Genomic DNA, 24467 nt, shown 5'->3' with positions numbered 1-24467 from the left:
ACACGTCAATTTAGATTTATAGCGTTAATTAAAAGTTCTATCCATGCCATCGCATCTGCTCCTAATGACTAGAGAACACAAAATATCCATTTACCGGGGCTGGGGCAGCAGCAAAAAGTATCAACTAGCTAGCGCCATTCGTCGTAGTGGCTCCAGAGAAAATTCGCTCTCTCACTGCTGGTTCCGGTGATTGTCAACGAACGCTGCGCTACACACATAGAGACAATGATGATGACATTTTTCCCCCAGCACAGCATCATCCGATCATACCTCGCTGCCGCCTAACAGTTTCAAAGATGAACCAAACAAAAAATCGACATCATTATCCTCGATCCACCTTCCCTCCCCGAAGGGGGACCACTCCGAATTGGTCTTGCTTGGGTTAGGTCAGTGTGCCGGTGATGGTGGTGTTGAGTTAGCCGCTGTGGTCTCCGGACCTTTGATTGGATTACCGTCCCGAGATGGCCGCAGAAGGCCACCCACCACACTCCCAGCACCGTCCTCCCGCAGTAGCTGATCCTTTAATTGATTGTTTTCCACCGTGAGTAAGCAATTTTCCCGCCGAAGTGCTTCTATTTTGCGCTGCAATCCGTCGGTCACCGTCAGCATCTCGGTTCGCCAGCGCTCCTTCAGCTGTTCGTTGCAATCCAGCAGCTGACGCAATTCCTGTTCCCGCGCTTGCCTCATTCTGCCCAGTGGAAAGGAAGAAAAAAGGAAGCACAATTCAGACGAAATTTCCCCATCACTGTGAATGAACGCTTCGATGATTACGCTTATTTAATGGAAAATTTAAACAGATACGGCTTTTGGTTGGTAGGAAGCGTAGATCCTGATTTATTCAGTTGAAGAGAGAAAAAAATATGATTTTATTCGAAAGTCAATTACAAGCCAATATCACGTATTTAATTTTAGGCCAATATTCATAATTGCCGGCAGCATGAATGATAATGAAAATAACGGGCCAGTGGCAATAAATAGCTCTGGCAGAATTTTCGCTCAATATATGTAGGTAGATACATAAATACCCGATCGGTACCCGTCCTTTCCTTCCTACAATATTTAAGTGTCTTCTCGTGTTTACCTCGCGACAAAATCCATTTTTTTTTCAGTGGGAAATTCGTGATGGGTTGTGTGAATCAAAGTGAGTAGGTCCTACAGCATCCCAGTATCAAACTATCCCTTACATAATCATCGAAAGAGAAAGTAATAGGATCAAATATGTTTTCAGTGGTGGAATAGAGTTAATCTTTATTCAGTTTCGTTCGTCTTGTCACTATAATAGTACTTATTACCAGGGAAGCAAATCCAACTAATGTGATACTGATAACTGTTTTATCCCTTGTGTTACACATAGCGATAAATATGAGAAAGCGATTACTTCTCATCTGTTTCCATTGACGATAAAGATAACTCGCTACACATTAGTTTGTCTCCGACGGTCCACCAACAGATGAAAATATTTCAAAATGCTCACACTGAAGCAAATCGACTGAATCGATTATTACATCAGCAGAAAAGGTTAACTGACATAGTTGAATAGATAGGTAAATTTTGAAATTCTCGGGCGTAACGTCTAAAGAAAGCGCTTGTCGCGATGATAAATTAATGTTTGAGGGTTCTGGTAACTAGTAATAGTTAAAACAAATTAATGATGATTAACGGCACGAGTACCTCGAGAAATGGGTTTAGCTCCGATTAAGACTTGCGACCCCTCTAGTGAAAGGGTTTGACTTGTAGGTGGCGAAAAAAAGTGTCGAGAGTTCGCTAGTATAAGCTACTAGTGTTAGTACCGCGAGAAATCAGTTTAGCTTCGATTTCAACTTTCGACCGGTCAAGTGAAAGGCTTTGACTTCTAGATGACGAAAATTTTGAAACGTGAGTTCGCTTGACCAAGTTATTAGTCTCATTACTGGTAGAAATAATCTACTAGTACTAAGTTGTACAAGCTTGTACCAAGAAACTGCTTAAATAAATTCTCATCAATTTCTTCCCTTTTAATAATCGGGTTGTAAGTTGAAATCGAGCTAACCTATTTTCTGTCGGTTTTAACTCTAGTAGCTTGTACTAGCGGATTCACGACACTAGTTGTCGTCCCTACAAGTCAAACCCTTTCACGAGAGGGGTCGAAAGTTGAGATCGGAGCTAAACTAATTTCTCGCGGTGCTTACACTTGTAGCTTGTACTAGCGAACTCGTGAAACTTTTTTTGTCACCTACAAGTCAAACCCTTTCACTAGAGGGGTCGCAAGTTGAAATTGGAGCTAAACTGATTTATCGCGGTACTAACACTAGTAGCTTGTACTAGCGATCTCGCGATACTATTTTTCATCACCTACAAGTCAAACTCTTTCAATAGAGGGGTCGCAAGTTGAAATCGGGGCTAATCTAATTTCTCGCGGTACTAGACGGGTCGCAAGTTACAATCGTACCTACCTAAGGGTTCGGCGCCGATTGACCGACGCACAGTGGGCCAGAAACCACACTTTTGCGGTCAAATTTGACTGCAGGCCTAGAGGCTTCGTTGTAGCTCATCGATGTCTTCGACAAAGTTACTCGACTATATTTGCGCAATCTATTGATGAATTTGTATTAGTTCTACATTTCTCCGCAAGGTGGCGCCAAAATCTAACTTTTTACAGATGCAAGATACAGGCATAGTTTCTTCAACAAAGTTGTTTATTATACCTTTCACATCAACAGAATTTGTAGAACATTGTTAAACTTTATGTTGTGTACTAACGTCGCCAAAGTAATTATTGAAAAAAAACCTTGGAAAAAATGTTTTTTTCACCTATTTTTGTGTTTAGCTATACAATACCTCAAATTTCCACAGCATTCGATTGGAATAGACTCAAATGAGATATTCTAGTGGCAAACTTATTCGTATCACAGATTTTTTCTGTCATAATCGCACAAAATAGGTTAAAATTTTACATTTTTCAAATTGCAATAACTTGCTTGCGAGCAGTTTGGCGTATCTCCTTTTTCGAGAATTGACAGTTGAGAATATGATCTAAATGCATGTGAAAAATGTCGGTGGGTTCTCGTCAGTTGCGGAGAAATGTAGAACTAATTCAAATCCATCAATAGATTGCGCAAATATAGTCGAGTAACTTTGTCGAAGACACCGAGCTACAACGAAGCCTCTGGCCTGCAGTCAATTTTGACCGCAAAAGTGTGGTTCCTGGCCCACTGTGCGACGCGTAGGGCTGAGAAAAAAGATCTCCACTGCTGGCGATCCGGAGCCGGCGTCTTCACTTGCTGCCAGCCAAGGTTCTCGTCAACTGTGCGGATTTCAGCGGCTAGGCTTCGACGCCACGAGTTTCTGGGTCTGCCTCTTCTTCTATGTCCTTCTGGATTCCAATCTAGCGCCTCTCTGCAAATCTCGTTCTCATTTCTTCGCAGCGTGTGCCCAATCCATCTCCACTTACGTTACGTTCCCGAATCTCGATTTCTAGCGCCCTTTGATGACACCGGCGATGTAGTTCTTCATTTGAGATCCAGTTGCCAGGCCACCAAGCGCGGTTGATATTCCGCAGGCAGCGGTTTACAAATACTTGCAGTTTTCGCGTCGTTATATGTGCACCAAGTTTCGCACCCGTACAGCAAAATGGATTTGACGTTTGAGTTGAAGATTCGGACTTCGTTCGTTGAGAGATCTGGCGTGACCGCCAGATGTTTCGGAGACTCGCAAACGTAAATCGGGCCTTTCTGATCCGGGTTTCGATGTCTTTCTTTGTACCACCATCAGGCGTTATCTGGCTATCTAGATACTGGAAGCACTCCACTTTCTCAACTTGTTGCCCAGCTACCATGAAACTGGAGGGATTTCCTGTGTTGATCTCCTTCGACTTGGTCTTTTCGACATTGACTTTGAGACCTTGTAACGGTTCACGAAAATTATATTGGCTTGTTCACGAAATAATCCCTCATGGGAGGAATATATACGCATAAGACTCTGTGTATAAGATACTCAGAGGAGGAAATATGGAAAAGCTTTCGGTGTAATGGAAAACCCTTCCAAAGGCGATAAAATAACTTATCGTTATTTAGTCAGCCGCTCAGGATACTGATGGCGGTTTTTTCTAAAGGAAGAATGGCGGGGAAGTTGACTTCAGGGGAAAAATGCAAGTAAGAGCCCCTTAGACATTTTGGCTTTGCTGTCGAGAAGTTGGCTTTTTGAAAGTATTCGAGTCGTGGCTTCGTGGAATTTCACTATTTTTTTTGGCGATTATTTTGTCGGCCTTGTGAACCCCGGAAATATCGTTCCGAAAAGATCCGTGCGAGCGTTAAGTTGCCCAGTGAGTCCGGGTTTTACAGCGACTTCTGCACATCAATTATTATTATAATAATTGTTGGCGCTTAAGTGCTAGAAGTTAGAGTACGCAAGAAGAGCTAATAATTTAATTTTTAGGTGGAATCATTAGGTACTTTATTGGAGTTCAATCGTCTCATCTGGTGCGTTGGTTTATCGTTGGTATTCCTATAGAAATACTGTGATAAAATAGACCTCGACAACCTGCTGCCTTGTAACTTTGGGTGAGGTCGTCGAGTTTGCTCAAGACACTGTCGTGCAAGATTTTGCACGAAAATGTCTCGTACTGTGCCTCGATGAGATAGACTAGTTTCTCTGGGACCCCTCGTCGTCTAAGAGCAGCCCAGATGTTTTCGTGGTTCAGTCGGTCAAATGTTTTTTCGAAATCAACGAACACCAGCAGAAGAGAGTCCTGGAATTCGTTGATTTTTTCCAGTATTATTCATAGCATAGCGATGTGGTCCACACATGATCGTCCGGATCGGAATCCAGCTTGTTGCCGTCGGAGTGTAGCGTCGATTTTCTCCTGGATCCTGTTCAGGATCACTTTGAAGAGTACTTTGAGGGTTGTACAGATCAAAGTTATGTCACGCCAGTTACCGCACTCTGTCAAACGGTGCAACAATTGTGCTGACAGGGCAGGGTCGGCTTTGAGCATTTCAGCAGGAATGCAATCGATTCCAGGCGCTTTGTTGGATTTTATGTCCTTGATTGCCGCTTCTATTTCAGCCAGCGAGGGCGCTTCCGAGTTTACGCCATTAATGCGACATACTGTGGGCGCCTCGAGCTGCGGGTTCTGTTGGCCATTGCTATTTGTAACTCGGAAGAGTTGTTCAAAATGCTCAGTCCAACGCTTGAGCTGATCTGTTCGATCTGTCAGCAGCTAACCTGCTCGGTCTTTCAGCGGCATTCTTGCATTAGTCCTTGCACCACTAAGGCGGCGAGATATATCATATAATAATCGGATATCTCCAATGGCGGCGGCTCTTTCTCTCTCTTCGGCTAGGGAGTTTGTCCAGGCTCTTTTGTCTCTTCCACAAGCTCGTTTAACATGCCTGCTCAATCCCGACTTTCGCCTTTCTCCGATCATCGACCATCCTCCAAGTTTCATCAGACATCCATTCACTTCTTCTTCCACAAACTTTACCGAGAGTACCATGGCTCGTCGTGATAAAGGCATTCTTGATTCCACACCACTGTTCTTCGACTGTTCCGTCTGTCGGCAGCTCCGAGGCTCGGGATTCTAGCTGTTCAACGTATGCCCTTTCCACCTCTGGATTCTCCAACCGGCGGACGTCGTATCGACAGCCGACTTTCTCCTCGCGCCGTTGGACACGCGCAACTCTCAGTCGTATCTCGCCAAGGACGAGGTGATGGTCAGATGCAATGTCTGCGCTTCGTTTGTTGCGGACATCAAGAAGGCTCCTTCTCCATTTTCGGCTGATGCTGATGTGGTCAATTTGATTTTCTGTTCGGCCATCTCGGGATACCCAAGTGACCTTATGTGCTGGTCGATGGGGGAAGAGCGATCCACCGATCACCATGTTGTTGTTGCCACAAAATTCTACAAACAGCTCTCCGTTTTCGATCATCTGTCCTAGGCCATGGCGCCCCATGATGCGCTCAAAGTCCTGATTATTGGAGCCAATCTTTGCGTTGAAGTCGTCTAAGTGGATTTGAATGTCACCCTTCGGAATTCTCTCAACCACGCTGTTCAATTGACTGTAAAACTGCTCTTTTTCCTGCAAATCGGCAACGTCAGTTGGCGCATAACACTGGACCATTGTGAGGTTTCTAACCCGTGTTCTGAATCTGGCCACGATTATTCTTTCGTTGATCGGTCCCATCTTATAAGGGCCGCATGGGAATGCGTGCTTAATAGGAAACCAACTCCTCGTTCCCGAGTAGCGAGTTTTCCTAGTATGCCATAGTGAAGCAGTACTTGCCCACACTGTGTCTTGTGTTCTCCAGTGTTAGGCCAACGGACTTCGCTCAGTCCCAATATCTCTAGATTGAGGCGGCTAGCTTCTCTAGCAAGTTGAGCCAGCTTACCTGGCTGGGCAAGGGTCAAAACATTCCAAGTTTCAATTCTAATCCGTGTTTTCATGCTAAAAGTCGTTGCCAAAGTTCCAATTCGGTTATTTCTTCTCTCAGTTTCCGTAACAATACAAGATATCAGGAGCAGTAGGTTGTTAGCCTAAAGTCCCTATCCCGAGATGGGGTTGCCATCTTGGACTTAGCTGGCGGGAGCTGCATTTCATAAATTCAGCAGCTCGCTGCGAGACAGACGCTGCTTGAGCCGCCCCTGACCTGGAGAACAGACGCTCGGTTGTTGTTGCACGCTGCCCCTGACCTGGGGAACAGACGCGTGCCACCTTCTCAGTCTGCATGCGACCAAAGCATCCACCGGGGTTGGGTACCCGATCTCCGCTTAGGTTAATTGCATCCCAGCCGGTACCACGGGGAGGTGGAGATAGGAGTTGTAAATAAGAGACAATATGACCAATATGGGTTGCACATTATCCACCATTTACCAACCAAATCTTGAAGTGACAAAAAAAAATCATTTCTTATCAGGTACGGTGATAACATTTACTACAAGTTTTAAAAACAGAAAAACATTTTTTCATCATTCCCACGGCCCTATCTACGATGGTACAGAAATAACAAACGCCCTTACTTACTTGCCGATTTCCTGCTCCTTGGTCATCGTCTTCTGGAACGCTTCCAATTTTAATTCCATTTCAATCTGCAAGAAAACGAAACAACACGAGAATGTTAGCAAACGGGGATGGGAAATAATTTTTTTTTTTTCAATATGGTATATTGTTATGTACGAAATCGGGGCCCCGGAAAAACGCACAGATGGCAGACCAAGGTGGTGGTGTGGCAACTCTCCAAGACACTCCAAGAACATTAAATTGCCATAAAGTCTGCTTATGACGGGAACGTCACGTTTTGAAGAGCCCGGTACCCAGGTCTTCCGCGTCCGACTGTCTGTCTGGCGGATTGGCCGGTCCTGTGCCCTTTTGAGGGGGAAAATGGACTCCGACTTGTAGTTTTCCCTTCAATCTAATTGATTTTTGCCGCCATCCCGTCAGGTTTTTATGTCATTTCTTTTTTTTATTTTATTTTTTATCGACAGTTCAGAATTGATAATGATCAGCTAGATTGCCGGGTCGAAGTTGTGCAATAAACAGCACAGAAACAGGCTAAGAGGACACTTACTATCAATTTCGAGGCGGCGTGTAGATCCGCATCCAGGTTCTGGTTCGTCACAATCAAGTTCTTGAACTTGTCCTCCAGTGCCGTGGCGCGAGATTCGGCCTGCCCGGTCCTCTGCACTTGCAGCTCAAGAGAACCCTTCAGTTGCTCCAGTTGTTTCTCGAGTGCGGTAATCCTATTTTCGTACCCCATCCGGAGTGAGTTCATCTCCAGTTCCACCTTCCGGGCAGCTTCCTCCATCACTTGGCCGATGGTGGAAGCGAGAAAGTTGCATTCCTCCCGGACGTCCTGCTCCCGGGCCAACAGGCTGTGCTTCTCCTCGATGGCTGTATCGGCAATTTGGAGGGCTTCTTGCACTTTGGCCAGGGCCTGATTCTCCCGGCCCATGTGCTGCCGGGCCAGGAAGTTGGCCTGATCCAGAAGCGCCTCAAGCTCGCTTTTATCCTTCATCGCCGTCTGCAGCTCGGCAGCCTGGCGTGATTCAACAGCCCGACACTCGTTCAATTCCGACTGCAGCTGCTGGTGTTCCGATTGTAGAGCTTCAAGAAAAGAGAAGAAAAAAAAAGTAAGATTGAAAGATAAATTGCCGATGCAAAATTTGCAGAAATGGGTTTTTTTCCTATCGCCACGGCACAGTCAGTCGTCGTCGTCGTTCGTCGAGAAGAGGGAGAGAGTGATTTGCAATTCGATTCACAATGATTTCCGACCGGGAATGATTGAAATTTGAATTGTCAGGGCGCTTTTTATGGGACAGAAGTGAATAATAGGGAAACCATTGAAAACAAATTTCGTGATCTGTTACTTCCGATTAAGAAACTATTTTCTTCATTGGTATAAACAAATATAGAAAATATCTTTATCTAAAATAACTAAATGTAGCTCGTGATTGATACAGATACGATTGCACACACAACATAACCGCATTTTTGGTACATTTGTTTCAATAACTGATTTGTTGAAGACAGCATTTTGACTTTTCATACTTTGTTTAATAATAAATATCTTGATCTTAAACAGTTTAGTGTATGTTTTAAAATATTCATTTCTAAGATTCTTTTAGGTTTGAACTTCTTTAAAATTCTATCAAAACCTCAAACATTTTACAGAACGGGGAAAAATAAACAAAAAAAAATTTCAAAACTTTGTTTTCAGAAAAAAAAAACAATACTCGCGGTCCTGGGGAATGTTGATAATTTAGTTAACACCTTAATTTTCAATTTATTTTTTCATATTCTTGAGTCTCGCAGAAAAAAGAGCACCGGTTTTCAAAATGAAGTGCAAAATTTTAGAACCGTCCGGCCCGGCTTGGATTGTGTTGTAGATTTTTGAAATGTATGCCCCCAAAACAAAATGTTTTGAGCAAGTTTTATAAACATTATTATTATTATTATTATTATTATTATTATTAAATCAACAGATCATATATTGATCCAAATGATATTTAAAAATTAAGAGACTAACTACAAATACAAATCTACACTGAGCTTAGAACACTAGAAATTCTTCTTCGGAATTCAACCTTCGAAACGTCAAAATCATCTGCATTATTGCAGAGTTGGCCCCGTAATTGTTTAGTCTAACAGGAACAAAAAGCTGAAGATCCCGATTCCTCAAACCACGAGGTCGGACGCTAAGTGGAAGAACTTGCAAAAGTGCGGGAGAGTCGATTCTTGATGAAAGCAGATCAGCGGCGAAAGAAGCACGAGTGGCGGTCCTGCGGGCTTGCAGCGTGTCGATGTCGATCAGGTGGCAGCGGCTTTCGTAGCTGGGAAGTCGAAAAGGGTCTTGCCAGTTTAAGTGTCGAAGGGCATACCTCAAAAAACGTCGTTGGATGGCTTCCATGCGATCAGATCCGTTTTGATAATATGGGCACCAAACTGCAGAAGCATATTCGAGGATCGATCAAACCAGACTGCATTAAAGACTCTTCAGGCAGTAGATGTCCTTAAAGTCCTTCGTCATGCGGAAAAGAAGACCCAGGCTTCTGGAGGCTTTGTCAACGATATAGTTGGTGTGATTCTTAAAATCCAGCCACGCGTCGAGGATCACACCAAGATCTTTCACGTGTTGAGCTCGAGATATTGCATCGTTTCCAAGGAAATAAACGGCTGAGAACGGGCGTCGTTTGCGGGAAAATGATATTACTACACATTTATTACGGTTTAAAGGTAGGCGATTGGCATCACACCAGGAGGCAAAGAGGTTAAACTGGTTCTGCAGGAAGTTCACATCTTCGGAGCCATTGATAGTGTAACCAGTGCGTTAGTTTACCGTTGAGTGTAGTGAGAATCATAGTTTAAATTGCGAAAAACACCATCAAGATTCAAGGAGGTGCTTTGGGGAGGAACGGAGAATGACCACTCCAAGATACCGAACGCGTAGAGGCAGCGTGATCAGGTCAACAGAGCGCTAGTCGACACCAGGTGGAGCTGAAGGACACGTTATGGTAACGGTAACGCTAACGCATCGAAGCGTAACAGGACATGATGGGAGGAATTACTGGACGGACCTCAAATGTCTATGACCGGAGTACGGGGTCAATAGCCTAGCTAAGAAACAGCCTTATTTGGATCCATAAGCTCGAGACGTCGACTTCACCAAACCGCACAACCACACAAAGCCAGTAGGCAACCCAGCAAGTTATCTGGGACACACTTTGAACCAGGTAACCGCCATTTTGAACCCCGTACCCGGCGTCCGACTGATACATTTCCGTTTCCCATCGTGTGCCTTAGGACCCCGTTAGTTTTGGCTGAACAACAACATCGGCTCCACCGGTCGATCCACCGAAGGTTTACCCTTGAGGTCACCATCCAGGGAACCGCCAATCCGCTCCACCTAAACTGCGAGGGCCGTGAACTACAGCCGATACCCAGCGTGCTTCGTCCGTCGTCACTACAGCCCACCAAGAGATCCTTGGATCCCTGTCACCAGCCGTCGGGAAGACGCGAGAAGGTAATCGAGCCGAAGCCAACCCACAACACCGTCACGGCACCATTGTCACCACCGCAACACGAGGTAGGACAGTTTCAATTCCTTGAGGAAAAACCCTCATATCGGGGAAGTGAACAAACAAAAAGCCATTCGCCCAGTGTCACGTTAGTGCTTTACGTTTTCGAGAAAATAAAGTGGGAGTTCTCTTGACCGATCTAAAGTGTTTCCTTGATTCCGCGATTCCTTTTACGAGTGCCGACCCTGAGGGGGGTTCTTGCTCCGCTGAGCAGTAGGTTAGCCCGTGGTTACAATAGAGTAGTACAGTTTCAAGTCGTCGGCATACGCCAATTTTGGTCCATCGAGGAGTTGCAGCACGTCATTGAAGTAGATTAGGAATACTTACGGCCCTAAATGACTTCCCTGAGGCACGCCTGATGAAGCTGAGAACTGCCTGGAAAAACAGTTAGCCGTACGAACTGTCAATTTACGTCCAGTAAGGTAACTGCGGAACCAGCCAATAAGAGATCCACAAAATCCTAAACGCGCGAGCGTTCCGATGGCAATATCATGGTTCACCTTGTCGAATGCGGCAGACAGATCGGTATATGGGATTTCTTTGCAAAACTTTCATGCACAAACGAGGTAAAGGTTAGTAAGTTAGTTGTAGTTGAGCGTTGAGGCATAAATCCATGCTGGTCGTTGGAGAGGTTGTGCTTGCAGAACATGAAAATGAGATCTAAAACCACCAATTCGAAAAGTTTGGCTATAGCTTTTTATGAACCGGGAACATGTAAGCTTCTTCCCACAGTGAGGAGAAGGTGGCATGGTCAAGTGAAGCTTGGAAGATAAGCCTGATAGGAGTCTGCAAAGAAGGCATAAAACGCTTCAGGAAGGTAGCTGGTATCCCATCCGGGCCCGTAGAGAAGGAGTTTTTGAGCTTAGTGGCTGCCCTAGAGATGGTTGTGCCCTCGACTGTAATACCGTTTAAAGAAAAGCCCAGTGGTGAAACACTCCTGATGGCACAATTCAGTTGGTCGTCGGTTATTGAAGATGTATCAAAGATGCTCGAGAATTTATTGGCAAAGAGATCGCAGATTCCGGAGTCAGAGTTTGCCATGATGCCATCCAGGAACATGCAGGACGGTATTCTAGGTCCATTCCGCTGATTCTTGACGTGATTCCAGAAAGATTTTGGGCTAGTCTTGAGATTTTGCTGAAATCGACTAAGATGTTTTTGATAGCTACGTTGACAGGCTTTTTTATAGGCGGAGTTGAGTTTGTGATATTGTTCCTTGGTATGCGGAGATTTACGCTTGTTGTAATTTCGAAGGGCACGCATTTTTGTCGCTTTCAGTTGTCGTAAAGCTGCTGTAGCCCATGGAGTCCGAGGATTAGCATTGGCGGTGCGTTATCATAAAATGCTTTTTGGAAGCCTAAAAATACGATTTAATCTGTCGAAAAAAAAAATTTCAATTTTTTTATCTTGATTTTTGTTGAGATATTTTTGGTTTTTGCTAAAATTTGCCTGGATTTTTGGTTGAAAATTTGAATCAAATGTCCGGATTTTGCCAGGTTTTTATATAAAATTGCTTTGACAACCTTAGTTTAAGACCCATAAATAATAATCTGTCAAATCGACCAATAACTATCCCTTCTGTAAGAAAAGCAAAAATGTATTCAAAAAAAACTCTTTATTTCGTGCAGAAACAAAAAGCTTGTAAAATAAAGTAAAGAACAATTTTTTCAGTGTTCTGAGGTCAGAATTTAAAATTACTCCTTCCATTTCTCCTTTTTTCGACTTAAATTCAGCTTTAAGCTTTGGGAAACAGCAGTTTATGCTATCGCCTTGATTGTAATTTCCAACAATGTAATAAGTTTAATAGGACCCATTCGATTCGGGACTATCGAAAGCGGCGCGGCGCCATCCATTAATTTTTACCCAACTGGAAAAAATCTACGATCCCTAAAAAAGAGAACCCTCTACCTACACAGACTCGCTGACCCTCGCTCATTCAAAATCCTAAACACGGAGCAAAACGACGAATCAATTTGAGCCGATTTCCTAAATCGCTCGCTCGCTACCCTTTGATGTGGTTCTGGTGGATTGGAATGGAATGGCGCCGCGCAGCTCCTGCAAACATTAGGAAACCTTCCGTTCGACGAGAAAGGTTTGGCCAAACCAAAACGCGGGTTGATTGTTGAAATGGCGGTATGGCGGCGGCTGCCAAAAAGCATCAACGGACGGACTGAAGTTGGGGAAAAGCTTGTGGTGAAAATAGTGAAAATACCTACCGGCAAAGTCCCGCTCGAGTGCTTCCAGCCGGTCGTGTTCAGCTGCGGTCTCTCCCTTTAGGCGTTTGTTTTCCGCGAGTTGTTGGCCAAGCTTCGTTCGGCAGGCCAGCAGATTCTGTTCCAGAAGCTCGAGTGCTGCCGTATACTGGGCCCGGAGCGTTTGTATACTTTTTGGCTGTTTCAGCTGCTTCCGATATTCACCGATCTCCAGCTCCAGTATTTGGATTGTCTTCTGAGAGCTTTTCCAGAGACTTTCGAAAGTTGTTTTCTCCTGTCACGTGGCGAAATGGTGCCAAATTTTGGACGGACCAATCCGGCGACGATGAGCGGGAAATCCCAATTGACGATTGTTGTCGAACGGAAAAAAAGAAAGAAGGAAAAAGCCGTTTAGAAATAAACCATTGAGCCGCGGAAAAATAACAATTGTGACAATGGCCTTCAGGAAATGTCGATTTCGTTTCTGGCGCCGATAGGAAGCATTCGAGAGCACTTGCCAACTGACACAAGTATACTTTATCCCGATAGCATTCCAGCCTAAGAACCTGTCATCGTGTCTCGACGTCGTCGTTGGGGTTTGGATAGGTGGACGGATCATTGTCGGACGGAAAAATTCCTCGCCAATGAAAGGTATTCGTTGTTGTTTTGCTTCCGAAGCAGCAAAGAGGGTGGCAGAAATAAAATGAAAAACCCTGAAACTGAAAGAAACCGATGCATTCTGCGAAGCGAATGGAAGCAGCGCAAAAAGGTAAAATTGTTTTCATAATGGATTTGCGGTACTTAAATTACTTTAGTCCTGTTCGTATCCTTGCAAAAGCGAGGGACGGTCGAGTACCAATAAAGTTGCTACTCCCTAAAGGTATTTTCACTTCAGATGAAAGATGTTTGAACAATTCATTTCGAAGTTGAATAGAAGCACGAAACTTAATAAATCTATTTTTAACGCCACAACTGGCTTCTTGTCAATAATTCAATTTCGCATTGAAAACCAATTTACAAATAAACAAAAATTAATAAAATTACGCAACATGACACAAATGACAAAAATGACAAAAATGACAAAAATGACAAAAATGACAAAAATGACAAAAATGACAAAAATGACAAAAATGACAAAAATGACAGAAATGACATAAATGACAAAAATGACAAAAATGACAAAAATGACAAAAATGACAAAAATGACAAAAATGACAAAAATGACAAAAATGACAAAAATGACAAAAATGACAAAAATGACAAAAATGACAAAAATGACAAAAATGACAAAAATGACAAAAATGACAAAAATGACAAAAATGACAAAAATGACAAAAATGACAAAAATGACAAAAGTGACAAAAATGACAAAAATGACAAAAAAGACAAAAATGACAAAAATGACAAAAATGACAAAAATGACAAAAATGACAAAAATGACAAAAATGACAAAAATGACAAAAATGACAAAAATGACAAAAATGACAAAAATGACAAAAATGACAAAAATGACAAAAATGACAAAAATGACAAAAATGACAAAAATGACAAAAATGACAAAAATGACAAAAATGACAAAAATGACAAAAATGACAAAAATGACAAAAATGACAAAAATGACAAAAATGACAAAAATGACAAAAATGACAAAAATGACAAAAATGACAAAAATGACAAAAATGACAAAAATGATAAAAATGATAAAAATGACAAAAAATGACAAAAAATGACAAAAATGACAAAAATGACAAAAATGACAAAAATGACAAAAATGACAAAAATGACAAAAATGACAAAAATGACAAAAATGACAAAAATGACAAAAATGACAAAAATGACAAAAATGACAAAAATGACAAAAATGACAAAAATGACAAAAATGACAAAAATGACAAAAATGACAAAAATGACAAAAATGACAAAAATGACAAAAATGACAAAAATGACAAAAATGACAAAAATGACAAAAATGATAAAAATGATAAAAATGACAAAAATGACAAAAATGACAAAAATGACAAAAATGACAAAAATGACAAAAATGACAAAAATGACAAAAATGACAAAAATGACAAAAATGACAAAAATGACAAAAATGACAAAAATGACAAAAATGACAAAAATGACAAAAATGACAAAAATGACAAAAATGACAAAAATGACAAAAATGACAAAAATGACAAAAATGACAAAAATGACAAAAATGACAAAAATGACAAAAATGACAAAAATGACAAAAGTGACAAAAATGACAAAAATGACAAAAATGACAAAAAAGACAAAAATGACAAAAATGACAAAAATGACAAAAATGACAAAAAAGACAAAAATGACAAAAATGACAAAAATGTCAAAAATGACAAAAATGACAAAAATGACAAAAATGACAAAAATGACAAAAATGACAAAAATGACAAAAATGACAAAAATGACAAAAATGACAAAAATGACAAAAATGACAAAAATGACAAAAATGACAAAAATGACAAAAATGACAAAAATGACAAAAATGACAAAAATGACAAAAATGACAAAAATGACAAAAATGACAAAAATGACAAAAATGACAAAAATGACAAAATTGACAAAATTGACAAAATTGACAAAATAGACAAAATTGACAAAATTGACAAAATTGACAAAATTGACAAAATTGACAAAATTGACAAAATTGACAAAATTGACAAAATTGACAAAATTGACAAAATTGACAAAAATGACAAAAATGACAAAATTGACTAAATTGACAAAATTGACAAAATTGACAAAATTGACAAAATTGACAAAATTGACAAAATTGACAAAATTGACAAAATTGACAAAATTGACAAAATTGACAAAATTGACAAACTTGACAAAATTGACAAAATTGACAAAATTGACAAAATTGACAAAATTGACAAAATTGACAAAATTGACAAAATTGACAAAATTGACAAAATTGACAAAATTGACAAAATTGACAAAATTGACAAAATTGACAAAATTGACAAAATTGACAAAATTGACAAAATTGACAAAATTGACAAAATTGACAAAATTGACAAAATTGACAAAATTGACAAAATTGACAAAATTGACAAAATTGACAAAATTGACAAAATTGACAAAATTGACAAAATTGACAAAATTGACAAAATTGACAAAATTGACAAAATTGACAAAATTGACAAAATTGACAAAATTGACAAAATTGACAAAATTGACAAAATTGACAAAATTGACAAAATTGACAAAATTGACAAAATTGACAAAATTGACAAAATTGACAAAATTGACAAAATTGACAAAATTGACAAAATTGACAAAATTGACAAAATTGACAAAATTGACAAAAATGACAAAATTGACAAAATTGACAAAATTGACAAAATTGATAAAATTGATAAAATTTACAAAATAGATAAAATAGATAAAATTGACAAAATTGACAAAATTGACAAAATTGACAAAATTGACAAAATTGACAAAATTGACAAAATTGACAAAATTGACAAAATTGACAAAATTGACAAAATTGACAAAATTGACAAAATTGACAAAATTGACAAAATTGACAAAATTGACAAAATTGACAAAATTGACAAAATTGACAAAATTGACAAAATTGACAAAATTGACAAAATTGACAAAATTGACAAAATTGACAAAATTGACAAAATTGACAAAATTGACAAAATTGACAAAATTGACAAAATTGACAAAATTGACAAAATTGACAAAATTGACAAAATTGACAAAATTGACAAAATTGACAAAATTGACAAAATTGACAAAATTGACAAAATTGACAAAATTGACAAAATTGACAAAATTGACAAAATTGACAAAATTGACAAAATTGACAAAATTGACAAAATTGACAAAATTGACAAAATTGACAAAATTGACAAAATTGACAAAATTGACAAAATTGACAAAATTGACAAAATTGACAAAATTGACAAAATTGACAAAATTGACAAAATTGACAAAATTGACAAAATTGACAAAATTGACAAAATTGACAAAATTGACAAAATTGACAAAATTGACAAAATTGACAAAAATTAACAAAATTGACAAAATTGACAAAATTGACAAAATTGACAAAATTGACAAAATTGACAAAATTGACAAAATTGACAAAATTGACAAAATTGACAAAATTGACAAAATTGACAAAATTGACAAAATTGACAAAATTGACAAAATTGACAAAATTGACAAAAATGACAAACATGACAAAAATGACAAAAATGACAAAAATGACAAAAATGACAAAAATGACAAAAATGACAAAAATGACAAAAATGACAAAATTGACAAAATTGACAAAATTGACAAAATTGACAAAATTGACAAAATTGACAAAATTGACAAAATTGACAAAATTGACAAAATTGACAAAATTGACAAAATTGACAAAATTGACAAAATTGACAAAATTGACAAAATTCACAAAATTGACAAAATTGACAAAATTGACAAAATTGACAAAATTGACAAAATTGACAAAATTGACAAAATTGACAAAATTGACAAAATTGACAAAATTGACAAAATTGACAAAATTGACAAAATTGACAAAATTGACAAAATTGACAAAATTGACAAAATTGACAAAATTGACAAAATTGACAAAATTGACAAAATTGACAAAATTGACAAAATTGACAAAATTGACAAAATTGACAAAATTGACAAAATTGACAAAATTGACAAAATTGACAAAATTGAATAAATTGACAAAAATGACAAACATGACAAAAATGACAAAAATGACAAAAATGACAAAAATGACAAAAATGACAAAAATGACAAAAATGACAAAAATGACAAAAATGATAAAAATGACAAATATGACAAAAATGACAAAAATGACAAACATGACATAAATGATAAAAATGACAAAAATGACAAAAATGATAAAAATGATAAAAATGACAAAATTGACAAAAATGAAAAAAATGACAAAAATGACAAAAATGACAAAAATGACAAAAATGACAAAAATGACAAAAATGACAAAAGTCACAAAAATCACAAAAATGACAAAAATCACAAAAATGACAAAAATGACAAAAATGACAAAAATGACAAAAATGACAAAAATGACAAAAATGACAAAAATGACAAAAATGACAAAAATGACAAAAATGACAAAAAGGACAAAATTAACAAAAATGACAAAATTGACAAAATTGACAAAATTTACAAAATTGACAAAATTTACAAAATTGACAAAATTGACAAAATTGACAAAATTGACAAAATTGACAAAATTGACAAAATTGACAAAATTGACAAAATTGACAAAATTGACAAAATTGACAAAATTGACAAAATTGACAAAATTGACAAAATCGACAAAATTGACAAAATTGACAAAATTGACAAAATTGACAAAATTGACAAAATTGACAAAATTGACAAAATTGACAAAATTGACAAAATTGACAAAATTGACAAAATTGACAAAATTGACAAAATTGACAAAATTGACAAAATTGACAAAATTGACAAAATTGACAAAATTGACAAAATTGACAAAATTGACAAAATTGACAAAATTGACAAAGTTGACAAAATTGACAAAATTGACAAAATTGACAAAATTGACAAAATTGACAAAATTGACAAAATTGACAAAGTTGACAAAATTGACAAAGTTGACAAAATTGACAAAATTGACAAAATTGACAAAATTGACAAAATTGACAAAATTGACAAAATCGACAAAATTGACAAAATTGACAAAATTGACAAAATTGACAAAATTGACAAAATTGACAAAATTGACAAAATTGACAAAATTGACAAAATTGACAAAATTGACAAAATTGACAAAATTGACAAAATTGACAAAATTGACAAAATTGACAAAATTGACAAAATTGACAAAATTGACAAAATTGACAAAATTGACAAAATTGACAAAATTGACAAAATTGACAAAATCGACAAAATTGACAAAATTGACAAAATTGACAAAATTGACAAAATTGACAAAATTGACAAAATTGACAAAATTGACAAAATTGACAAAATTGACAAAATTGACAAAATTGACAAAATTGACAAAATTGACAAAATTGACAAAATTGACAAAATTGACAAAATTGACAAAATTGACAAAATTGACAAAATTGACAAAATTGACAAAATTGACAAAATTGACAAAATTGACAAAATTGACAAAATTGACAAAATTGACAAAATTGACAAAATTGACAAAATTGACAAAATTGACAAAATTGACAAAATTGACAAAATTGACAAAATTGACAAAATTGACAAAATTGACAAAATTGACAAAATTGACAAAATTGACAAAATTGACAAAATTGACAAAATTGACAAAATTGACAAAATTGACAAAATTGACAAAATTGACAAAATTGACAAAATTGACAAAATTGACAAAATTGACAAAATTGACAAAATTGACAAAATTGACAAAATTGACAAAATTGACAAAATTGACAAAATTGATAAAATTGACAAAATTGACAAAATTGACAAAATTGACAAAATTGACAAAATTGACAAAATTGACAAAATTGACAAAATTGACAAAATTGACAAAATTGACAAAATTGACAAAATTGACAAAATTGACAAAATTGACAAAATTGACAAAATTGACAAAATTGACAAAATTGACAAAATTGACAAAATTGACAAAATTGACAAAATTGACAAAATTGACAAAATTGACAAAATTGACAAAATTGACAAAATTGACAAAATTGACAAAATTGACAAAATTGACAAAAATGACAAAATTGACAAAATTGACAAAATTGACAAAATTGACAAAATTGATAAAATTGATAAAATTGACAAAATAGATAAAATTGACAAAATTGACAAAATTGACAAAATTGACAAAATTGACAAAATTGACAAAATTGACAAAATTGACAAAATTGACAAAATTGACAAAATTGACAAAATTGACAAAATTGACAAAATTGACAAAATTGACAAAATTGACAAAATTGACAAAATTGACAAAATTGACAAAATTGACAAAATTGACAAAATTGACAAAATTGACAAAATTGACAAAATTGACAAAATTGACAAAATTGACAAAATTGACAAAATTGACAAAATTGACAAAATTGACAAAATTGACAAAATTGACAAAATTGACAAAATTGACAAAATTGACAAAATTGACAAAATTGACAAAATTGACAAAATTGACAAAATTGACAAAATTGACAAAATTGACAAAATTGACAAAATTGACAAAATTGACAAAATTGACAAAATTGACAAAATTGACAAAATTGACAAAATTGACAAAATTGACAAAATTGACAAAATTGACAAAATTGACAAAATTGACAAAATTGACAAAATTGACAAAATTGACAAAATTGACAAAATTGACAAAATTGACAAAATTGACAAAATTGACAAAATTGACAAAATTGACAAAATTGACAAAATTGACAAAATTGACAAAATTGACAAAATTGACAAAATTGACAAAATTGACAAAATTGACAAAATTGACAAAATTGACAAAATTGACAAAATTGACAAAATTGACAAAATTGACAAAATTGACAAAATTGACAAAATTGACAAAATTGACAAAATTGACAAAATTGACAAAATTGACAAAATTGACAAAATTGACAAAATTGTCAAAATTGACAAAATTGACAAAATTGACATAATTGACAAAATTGACAAAATTGACAAAATTAACAAAATTGACAAAATTGACAAAATTGACAAAATTGACAAAATTGACAAAATTGACAAAATTGACAAAATTGACAAAATTGACAAAATTGACAAAATTGACAAAATTGACAAAATTGACAAAATTGACAAAATTGACAAAATTGACAAAATTGACAAAATTGACAAAATTGACAAAATTGACAAAATTGACAAAATTGACAAAATTGACAAAATTGACAAAATTGACAAAATTGACAAAATTGACAAAATTGACAAAATTGACAAAATTGACAAAATTGACAAAATTGACAAAATTGACAAAATTGACAAAATTGACAAAATTGACAAAATTGACAAAATTGACAAAACTGACAAAATTGACAAAATTGACAAAATTGACAAAATTGACAAAATTGACAAAATTGACAAAATTGACAAAATTGACAAAATTGACAAAATTGACAAAATTGACAAAATTGACAAAATTGACAAAATTGACAAAATTGACAAAATTGACAAAATTGACAAAATTGACAAAATTGACAAAATTGACAAAATTGACAAAATTGACAAAATTGACAAAATTGACAAAATTGACAAAATTGACAAAATTGACAAAATTGACAAAATTGACAAAATTGACAAAATTGACAAAATTGACAAAATTGACAAAATTGACAAAATTGACAAAATTGACAAAATTGACAAAATTGACAAAATTGACAAAATTGACAAAATTGACAAAATTGACAAAATTGACAAAATTGACAAAATTGACAAAATTGACTAAATTGACAAAATTGACAAAATTGACAAAATTGACAAAATTGACAAAATTGACAAAATTGACAAAATTGACAAAATTGACAAAATTGACAAAATTGACAAAATTGACAAAATTGACAAAATTGACAAAATTGACAAAATTGACAAAATTGACAAAATTGACAAAATTGACAAAATTGACAAAATTGACAAAATTGACAAAATTGACAAAATTGACAAAATTGACAAAATTGACAAAATTGACAAAATTGACAAAATTGACAAAATTGACAAAATTGACAAAATTGACAAAATTGACAAAATTGACAACATTGACAAAATTGACAAAATTGACAAAAGTGACAAAATTGACAAAATTGACAAAATTGACAAAATTGACAAAATGGACAAAATTGACAAAAGTGACAAAATTGACAAAATTGAAAAAAAAATTACAAAATTTATAAAGTTGACAATTTTCAAAAATGAGAAAAAATTACAAAAATGACCAAAATGGACATCATACATGCGTGATATCTCACAAGTCCAACTAACCTGCCAAACGATATCCAGCTGGTTCCTCAGATTGCCAATGACTTCATTGGACAAATGCTGAAATCGCTGTCCATCGGCAATCTCTCCTCCCGGAGCGTGTTCCTGGTCCCCCTCAAAAACCGGACCCGATTGGGCGCACTTCACCAGCCGCTCTAGATCCGCTCGAAGCTCCCGTCGATAGCCTCGAATCTCCCGCTGAATTTCCTGGTACAAATCGTGAATGGTCCTCGCAGCCGTTTCCGGTTCCGGTTCTTTCGAATCGAACAGTTCCCCTCCGTCGTCGGTTTCCGTTTCTTGGTTCCGATTTCTAGCTACTAAGGACATTACCGTGCGGGGCCAGCTAGGCCTGCAAACTGAGACGTGGTTGATACGGCTGCTATTTTGTTTACAATTCGATGGTAACTATGGTAACAGGACGCGGTATCGTTCCCGTTCCCATGGCAACGGCGTCACTTGGCCACCTTCAAAACACGTGCCAGGAACCTGCGCGTGTCGTTTGTTTGTTTCTATTTTGTTCCACTGCTGACAGGTGCCTGATTCTCAAAGGTGATTTTGTTTTTTGTTGCGACAGCACTGACTGATAGGATGCCAATTTTTACGAAAAAGTTTGCCCCCAAAGTTGCTCCGCCGAGGACTCAGCGGCTAAACATCGGGATCCCGGCCCACCAGGAGGAACTGGACGATTTCCGGAGCATTCGGCTCAATCTGCTGGACAAGCAGCTGTGCTTCGTGGATGGTGTTTGGATGAGTTCTGTGAAAGCTACCGGAGGTGCTTCCGGAACAACTTCAGGAACCCTTTCGACGACAGCCATTGACGATTTAATGAAGATGAAGCGACGCATCAAGGTGCTGGAACAGGAAAATAACCTGTACCAGGTGAAGATGGACGTCCTACTGGATCTACTGACGGAGAATGTGATTGAAATTAATTCTTTGAAGAATCAATAAACATTTTTGTATTAGGTCTACTTGAATTTTAAACAAATCGAAATATCACATTTTGAAAATGCAAAGTCGATGGCAAGCAACAAACAGACAGATTTTAACTTAGAACTTTGGCCACTTTGTCTCCTTTAAGAACTTTGTTGATTTGATTTGGTTACACAGAATTTGGCGACACTTAAGTTGCTAGTTTCTGAAAATATGATTCGTTCCGTTTCTGAAAAGTTCCACTGACTCCACTTTCCCAGTTGCATCGATTCGGAAGCCATTAAGCATAATCCGAGGCGAAGTACAAACTCTTGACGGTTTTGCGAAATCCAATCTTACTAGCTTTCATGACAAACCACTCGGAAGAAGCGTTTCAACTTTGCGGGTACCTTTCCTTCTTCTGGTTAATTTATGTTAAACTTTTCTTCAGAGATCCTAGGAATGTCTGCATTCTAGGGGAAGGTTTTCCAAAGTGATCAGTACAGAACATAGGGAAAATTCCTCTCCACAACCGAAACCGAAACTTCTTGTGGCACTTTAACAAGATGCAAAACTTTCCCGTTCTACCTTCAATGGATGAACGTTTAGGTTCTTTTGCGAGGTTTAGCAACTTTCTTTGCAATAAAACCGATGTTCCATTTGTTGGCCCCTTTGAAATTTTCCTTTCCCCAACCATGGAATGGAATTATAAGAATGGAACATTGAGAAATACAAATTCAGAATTAAAGATAAAAATAACTACCTATGATGATTTTTGAGAAATAAGATAGAATAACCTAAATTTAGAATAATTGGATAAATCATTAGAATCATCCTCAGAGCTCAGGATTGAGACTTGGAAATCATGAACTCGGAATTGAGACTTAAAAATGCTGGTTAAGAGTTGAGAATCGAGAACTGCAAAATTGAGATATAAAAATTTTGAATGGAGATTTTATAAAACTAAGAATTGAGAACTGATAGAATTGAAAATTCTGAACCCAGAGAAATTTAAATTTTAAAAGGAAAAAACCTTGAAGATTTAGTTCAACACACCTCCAAGTTGAATTGACCACCTTTTTTCAAGAAGAATAAAGTGAATGCTCCCCTCAAGCAGAATTTGTAAGAGTTTCAAAACAGAATGACTAAAACAGATTAGTCTCCATTCTCCCCTTCTTACTTTCGCGTCTTACATCCCAAATCTCGTCGTGCCATAATTCGAACAAACTAGAGATGGACACGGTGACAAGCAGATGCCAACGGAAGTCAAACAAAGAAATTCCGAAAAGAACATTTAACTGACAGCCAGTAGGATACTAGGAAAGCAAAACATTCCAACATGATGACGAAGCACTAAGTGCCTTGGAGCTGACGGATTTTCTTTTCATCATTTTTTATCCATATCAGAGTCAGCTTAAATCACAAGCTGATTTTTTTCGCGATAATGCGAAACAGTTTTCCAACTTTTATCTCAATTTTGATCGTTTTTTAAATCTTCTCCCTAACCGGTAATTGAAAAGTGTCAATATCATGGTGCCCCCGTTACTCGTGTCCAAAAAGCGTTCAACCGTCCGAAAACAATCATCCCCGGAGTCATCAATAACAGAAACCCGGCCGCTTATTTTGCGATTTTTCAGCCTGATTTCACCGTTTTTTCGGAAGAGGAAACCCCAAATGGTTCGGATTTATTCATAGTTTTTCATCGCCCAAGGTGGGACATTTTTCAATGATTAAGCCCCAAAAGTCTGGGGCATAATAAATTATCTCTCTCTTCCACAACAAAGATGTTGACGGAACAAAAACAACAACAC

The 24467-nt window shown here is 36.8% G+C and overlaps 2 protein-coding genes across 2 annotated transcripts; one reads left to right on the top strand and one right to left on the bottom strand.

Moving 5' to 3' along the window:
- On the bottom strand, positions 1–22244 carry LOC129739786 (myosin heavy chain, clone 203-like). The gene is made up of 5 exons (XM_055731306.1): positions 21748–22244; positions 12766–13036; positions 7543–8078; positions 6999–7063; positions 1–688 (listed from the first exon to the last, which is right to left on the bottom strand). Exons 1-5 carry the CDS (start codon positions 22069–22071, stop codon positions 388–390), a joined length of 1497 nt encoding a protein of 498 aa, XP_055587281.1. The 5' UTR covers positions 22072–22244; the 3' UTR covers positions 1–387.
- A 28-nt stretch (positions 22245–22272) lies between these two features.
- On the top strand, positions 22273–22695 carry LOC129739787 (protein chibby homolog 1-like). Its single transcript, XM_055731307.1, has one exon. The coding sequence runs from the start codon at positions 22333–22335 to the stop codon at positions 22693–22695; it is 363 nt and encodes a 120-aa protein (XP_055587282.1). The 5' UTR covers positions 22273–22332.
- Positions 22696–24467: the final 1772 nt, after the last annotated feature.

Source organism: Uranotaenia lowii, chromosome 1 (assembly GCF_029784155.1).
Source record: "Uranotaenia lowii strain MFRU-FL chromosome 1, ASM2978415v1, whole genome shotgun sequence".
NCBI classification, from domain to species: domain Eukaryota; kingdom Metazoa; phylum Arthropoda; class Insecta; order Diptera; family Culicidae; genus Uranotaenia; species Uranotaenia lowii.
Note: the sequence above shows the minus strand (reverse complement) of the source record. Positions and strands in the feature narration are given on the sequence as shown.